The sequence below is a fragment of the Plectropomus leopardus genome, chromosome 12 (assembly GCF_026936395.1).
Source record: "Plectropomus leopardus strain MGB_pleo_1.0 chromosome 12, ASM2693639v1, whole genome shotgun sequence".
Classification (NCBI taxonomy): Eukaryota; Metazoa; Chordata; class Actinopteri; order Perciformes; family Serranidae; genus Plectropomus; species Plectropomus leopardus.
Genome location: NC_142187.1, coordinates 35,865,850 through 35,871,886, shown reverse-complemented (window position 1 = coordinate 35,871,886; position 6,037 = coordinate 35,865,850). Strand labels below are relative to the sequence as shown.

Sequence of the window (6,037 nt, the reverse complement as noted above, 5' to 3'; positions counted from 1 at the left end):
GGGAGGACATGGGGAGGAGGAGGGTATGGAGGAGGAGGAGGAGGGTACAGGGGAGGAGGAGGAGGGTACAGTGGAGGAGGAGGAGGAGGAGGGTACAGGGGAGGAGGAGGAGGAGGAGGAGGAGGGTACAGGGGAGGATATTAACATGATGAAGAGTCTGGATTCTTTAGATTAGTGATGTTTTTGATTTTGTAGATTTAATGTTTTCATATCAGAGAGTGAAGATGATGAAGTTGAGGAGGAGGAGGAGGAGGATGATGATGAAGATGAAGCACAGGTGTAAACTTGTTATTTCTGCTGTTTTAAACCAACATGTGATCATCGTGTCGTCTGTTTGTGTGACTGCTGTCGATGTCGCCAATAAAACTTTTCCAGCTGAACTCAAACTGTTTTTTTAAATTATTGTTATTTTTTATTGTTTTTTTTCCCAGAAACGACAGAATTCACCGAAAACAAACTCCGTCCAGAAAAACACTGAGTGAAGCATCAGGTTGAATCCCTCTGAAAAATACAAAAACTCCTACGGTCATTTTAAAAAAACTGCCGAAGTTTACATCTGCCCCTGGTAATAATAATGAGAGCTCAGCGCGAGCGGCCGGATGAGACACGGAGCGATGCGTCCTGCTGTTTCTAAATAATTCATCCAAAGTCTGATTAAAGCTGAAACTAACACAGAGTCGTCTGTAGAGTCTAAAGAAGTCACTTTCATCTCTGCAGATGTGTCTGTTTCAGACACTTTGGTGCTGTGAGGAGAAGCTGCGCTCTGTTTGTCTGTCTCACTGCGCTGCTGTCAGACCATGAGCCATGATGAAATGCTGTGGCTGTCAAACACTCAGCTGTTCGACAGTCAAAGTCCTTCACTGCAGTTGTTTCTCCGCGTCTCTATTCTTATGATCATCGGCTGTTCGTGTTGTCTGTCAAAACACGGCTGGAATGAGTTCTGACATTTTATCGACTTCGTCTCATATTGTAATTGAGGAAATTACAATTATTTTGCGATTGATGTTGTTATTGTTTTATCACCCAACCCTAAAAATTGCCTAAAGTTTTTCCTCAAAAATAAAAAAACAGTGACATTAATACAGAATACAGCTGTTAGAAGTTGGACACTTCTCTACTAAAGCCAAAATAAAAAGCTTCAGTGCTTAAAAATGTTTGAAATGCCTCCACATGTCAATATTGCACATAAGACTTGATGAACATTTCCATAAAGAGGTTTTGGATGTATGAAGAGACCTGGATACCCTCCTGTGAGAGTTACTCAGTGGAGTATTAAATTCAGCATGTCACCTTTTTGTCTTTGTATGTCCTTTGATGTCCCCTGTGGACACTGCTGCAGACACACTGCTGTTTTACACTTTGTGTTTTGTCTTTTTGCACCAATAAATTAAAAATAATGGTTTTATTGTGACTACAGCTGATAGTTCAGGACAGTTGTGAGGTGTTTTTATTTGACTTCATATTTCTGCTCTCAGGGAATTATGGGTCTTTGACGAATGAATAATTCAGACATTTTACAGCTTCTGATGCTTGAATCTTTTCTTTTTTCCACGACTGCTGAAAATCCAGAATCAGAAAGCAGCAGAGGGCGCCAGCAGTCCTCATGGAGCAGAAAGTCACTCTGATGTTTCAGATTTCTGCAAAAATTATTTTAAATTAACTAATTATATTAATAACCAACAAAGTGCAGAGACACCTGAACACAGCAGCTACTGTTACTGCGCGTCAGATCGATCCGTCAAATCAGAGAAACGGAAACACAAAGTTAAAGTGCTGAGAAATGTTCACTTTTCTCTGAAATTCAGAACAGTACCTCAGTATTTTGTGCTTTTTATTCTTCTTTTTTCTGTCAGACGGCTTTTGTTCCTTTAACGCTGACTGTTTGTGGTAAACTGAAGGATGAAGTGTTGCTTTATGTTGTCGAGGAAATCCTCCTCCAAAGGGACTGTTGGTTATTTATGAGAGGGGAGACGAGGGTTCAAAGAGTCACGTCCAAAACTTTTCTAAAGAACCGTGGAGTCTTATGTTTTTCTGTGATTTCAAACGGCTGTATTTTCAGTTTAGTTAACTGTGTTTTCTTTTTTATTCTTTGAAAATAACTTTTGTTTTTCTCTTAAATGTTTTAAGATAAGATAAGATAAGATAAGATAAGATAAGATAAGATAAGATAAGATAAGATAAGATAAGATAAGATAAGATAATCCTTTATTAGCCCCACAAATGTGAGTTTGTGTTACAGTGTTACAGCAGCTTTAATGTGCAGGATAAGCAGCAAAAGAACAATATAATAGTAAAAAAAAATTACAAATACAAAAAATATTGAATGATAAAAAACAAGGTGGCAATAAGAAAACAAGGTGCAAAAAAATAACATAAAGTTACAAGGTGCCAACAACTCAACAGTCTAGAAAATATATAATATTTAAATATAGTATATGAAATATGTACACCAATTGCACGTGAAGGGTTGGCAATTTCTTTTTTCTTGAAATATTTTTGGTGATTTTCTTTTTTAAATTTTTGACTATCTTGTCTTCAAAAATATTTGGCAAATTTGGGGGTTTTTGAGACTTTTTTAAAAAGTTTTTGGTGGTTCTTTTCCTTTTGATGATTTTTTTGTATTAAACTTTTTACTTTTTTATTTTCTTTAAAACTTTTGGCTTTTTTTTTTCTTTAAAACTCTTTTTTGTCAGAAAATGTAAACCTTTTTTTCTTTAAAATCACCAGAATGACGGCAGTGATGCTTCACTTTAAACATGTTTCTGTTTCTGCGTTTGCTGAACAAATGAAACAAATGAAAAAAAACTCTGAGACTTTTAAAGTTTCACATGTTGACGTTTTTTAACGCTGATGTCTGCAGAGCGACTCGTCTTTGCTGCGCATTAATGAACTCATTCATTCATTTATTGCTCCTGTTTGACCTCTTTAATAACTTGTTTGTCATCACACTGCCAGTATGTAACCTTTGACCTTTGACCTCATCAGAGTTTCACTGTTAACCTTATTGTGCTGATGAAGATCTAATCAGAGTTTAACTGTGTGTTAATGAACAAACTCTTCATCGTCTTTTCATCATGTGTTTGTTTATTATCTCTGATGTGTTTTCACTTCAGGTCCAAAGACTGAAAAAAACAACTTTATGTCACACTGAGAAAAAATAAGAAAAAAAAAAACACTTCAGTTTTTGAGTTTTAGTGTTTTATTAATATACAGAATTTCACACACACACACACACACACACACACACACACACACACACACACACACACACACACACACACACACACACACACAAATAAGACAAGAAATAAACAGAATTTTGTGAGACAACATTTGTGAGAACATTTAAAGGTTCCTCTGCTGCAGAGATGCTGTCAGTATGGAAGCTAATTTCTGCCAAAAAAGTAAATTTTCAGAATGGATCAGAACTATAAGAAACAGCAATAAGAAAGAAATATGGAAAAGTGACTTTTAAATGAATCTCATTGATAGAACTTTATGTCACATTATTAGGTCAAAATTAAACAACACATCGACATTTTTCTCATTTATGATCCGTAAATTTCACAAAACACAACAATATTTTACAAACCACAACATGTCACAAAATGACACTTTATGATAAAAAAACATAACATTGTTTTAAATGCAACATTTAACAAAACATGACAACATCTCACAAAATTGATTTTACGAAAATATCATATTTTAAAAACACAATATTAAAAAAACGCAACAATATTTCACAAAACAATGTTTCCATAAACGCCATAGTGTGAAATGTTGTGTTTTGTAAAAATAAAATGAAAATAAGATACGTAAATCCTGGAGTAATGTTTTGTTTTCTACAAGTTGGACAGAAAGAATTCAAAAACTTTTTTTTTTTTTTAATTCGGTCTCAACATTAATTGATTAATTGATATTTGGGATGTTGCCATGGTGATTTATTCTCCGTACATGTGAGCGGATATATGGAGGCGCGGGAGCATTAATGAAAGTTTGATGGGAACTTTGTGACTTTTTGGGAGGGTTTTCCTGAAGTTTGGGGACGGAAGTGGCCGGAGTGTCCTCTGCGCCTCGGAGCTGCGCAGTAGCGCGCTGGGTGTAGTCTGGAGTCCCGTCTTTTCCTGCCGGAGTTGTGAGTCGGTGCATGGCGGCGGACACAAAGAGCTGAGGCCCGAGCTCACACACACACACACACACTCTCTCTCTCTCTCTCTCTCACACACACACACACACACGGACAGACACACACTCTCTCGCAGCAGCAGCCGGGACACGAGCTCTGGACGCGGCCTGGAGACGATCCGCCGCTGCATGTTCGCACTCGGTGGCCGTAGCTGCTTCCTGTCGGTGACCAGATAGTTACCGCAAAGTTTGGGACGAGCTCGCGGAGAGTCAGAAGTTAGTTTTGTGCTCGCGGACGGAGCGGAGCAGGAAAATGCGCAGTGTGCTGCGGGCTCTGCTGGCTTGGAGCTGGGTGGCGGCGCTGTGCGTGCGCGCTGCCATGGACGAGTGCTCGGACGAGCAGAACCGAGCGCAGCGCTGCATGCCCGAGTTCGTCAACGCCGCTTTTAACGTGACCGTGGTGGCGACCAACACCTGCGGCTCTCCGCCCGAGGAGTATTGCGTGCAGACCGGCGCCACCGGGGTCACCAAGTCCTGCCACATCTGCGACGCCCGGGACCCCCGGAACAACCACAGCGCCGTGTACCTGACCGACTACAACAACCAGCAGGACACCACCTGGTGGCAGAGCCAGACCATGCTGGCGGGCATCCAGTACCCGAACTCCATCAACCTCACCCTGCACCTCGGTAAGACCCCGGCGACAGCCCCTCTCTCCGCGCGAGAGCCACCACGCCGAACCCCATCGGAAAAAAAGCCAATTTAAGCTTTCCTTCTTTACTCCTAAAATCACCCACATAGATAAACACAATTACACATATTTTCTACTTACAACTAACTTCTCTTTTATTCGGCTCACTTTCATTATCCTCAAACTTTAATTTTTGTACTAAATTCCAGCTTTTACAGAGCAGGTTCAGGCGCTGCCGCTTCACGTCTAAATACACCTGAGCGGGCAGCGCCAACCAGCTGTAAAACGGTGTTTTTTTTGGCAAACTTGGAAAACAAACGTCAGTTTGGTGTCGTGGCTGTGTGCCGAATTGAAGACAACGACGTTAAAATTGAAAATCACACGCAGCTGTGACATAACATGTAAGCACACTTCCAAACCAGTGGGAAAACTTATAACTGGCGAAGCTTCCTGTGGGGTTTGGTTTGACTCTGTTGTGTGGACATGAAAAAGTTTGCTCAAGTGTTACCGAGACGGCGCTGCTTTGCTGAACTTTTTTTCTTTTTCTAACATGAAAGAAATGTGAAAAACAGGCGATCAGACGAGTTTAGTCTCGAGTCTGAGGTTTGGATTCATCAGCAGGTTAAAAGTTTGAAACCAGTGATGTAACTTTGGGAATGAGGGATTTTTGCTGCCAGCAGTGAATCATGGAGGACATAGTTTTCATTGTTGGGGGTGGAGTGTGTGTGTGTGTGTGTGTGTGTGTGTGTGTGTGTGTGTGTGTGTGTGTGTGTGTGTGTGTGTGTGTGTGTGTGTGTGTGTAGGTGGGGGTTGCAGCTATTTTCTGACCTGACTGTAGGGTCAGCCTCTCCCAGCAGCTCCAGTTCCTCCATCAGCCGTCTTTGTGATTTCCAGTGTTTGTTTGACAGTGTGTGTTGAGACTGCGAGCGTCTCTGCTCTGCAGGTGTGAAGTCAGCAGCCTGCTGTCCGCCACCTCCGCTGCTGCTGTCATTGAGGGGGGGTGTCCTCTGAGGACAGCTGGTCTCACGGTGTGTCCTCTGAGACAAGTTGAGTCGTCTTCAGAAATCAGCACATCACTCCGCATGTGCAGGCGGACAGCTGCTTTTCTTTCTTTTATTTTTTTGCAATGACTTGTTTTTTAATAACAGATGCTCAAAATATACTGCAGTTACAGTTTCCAAACTATATTATATGTTTTTTGTAAGACTCGTAGAAGTT

General features: G+C 40.8%; 1 protein-coding gene across 1 annotated transcript in view; it reads left to right on the top strand.

Annotated features, from left to right (window-relative positions):
• Window positions 1-4,110: 4,110 nt before the first annotated feature.
• lamc1 (laminin, gamma 1) overlaps window positions 4,111-6,037 on the top strand; it is a 68,860-nt gene continuing 66,933 nt past the window's right edge. Inside the window, exon 1 of the mRNA XM_088086000.1 lies at window positions 4,111-4,817. Coding sequence (XP_087942126.1) covers window positions 4,442-4,817 — 376 coding nt within the window. The 5' untranslated portion in view covers window positions 4,111-4,441. The remainder of the gene's footprint in view (window positions 4,818-6,037) is intronic.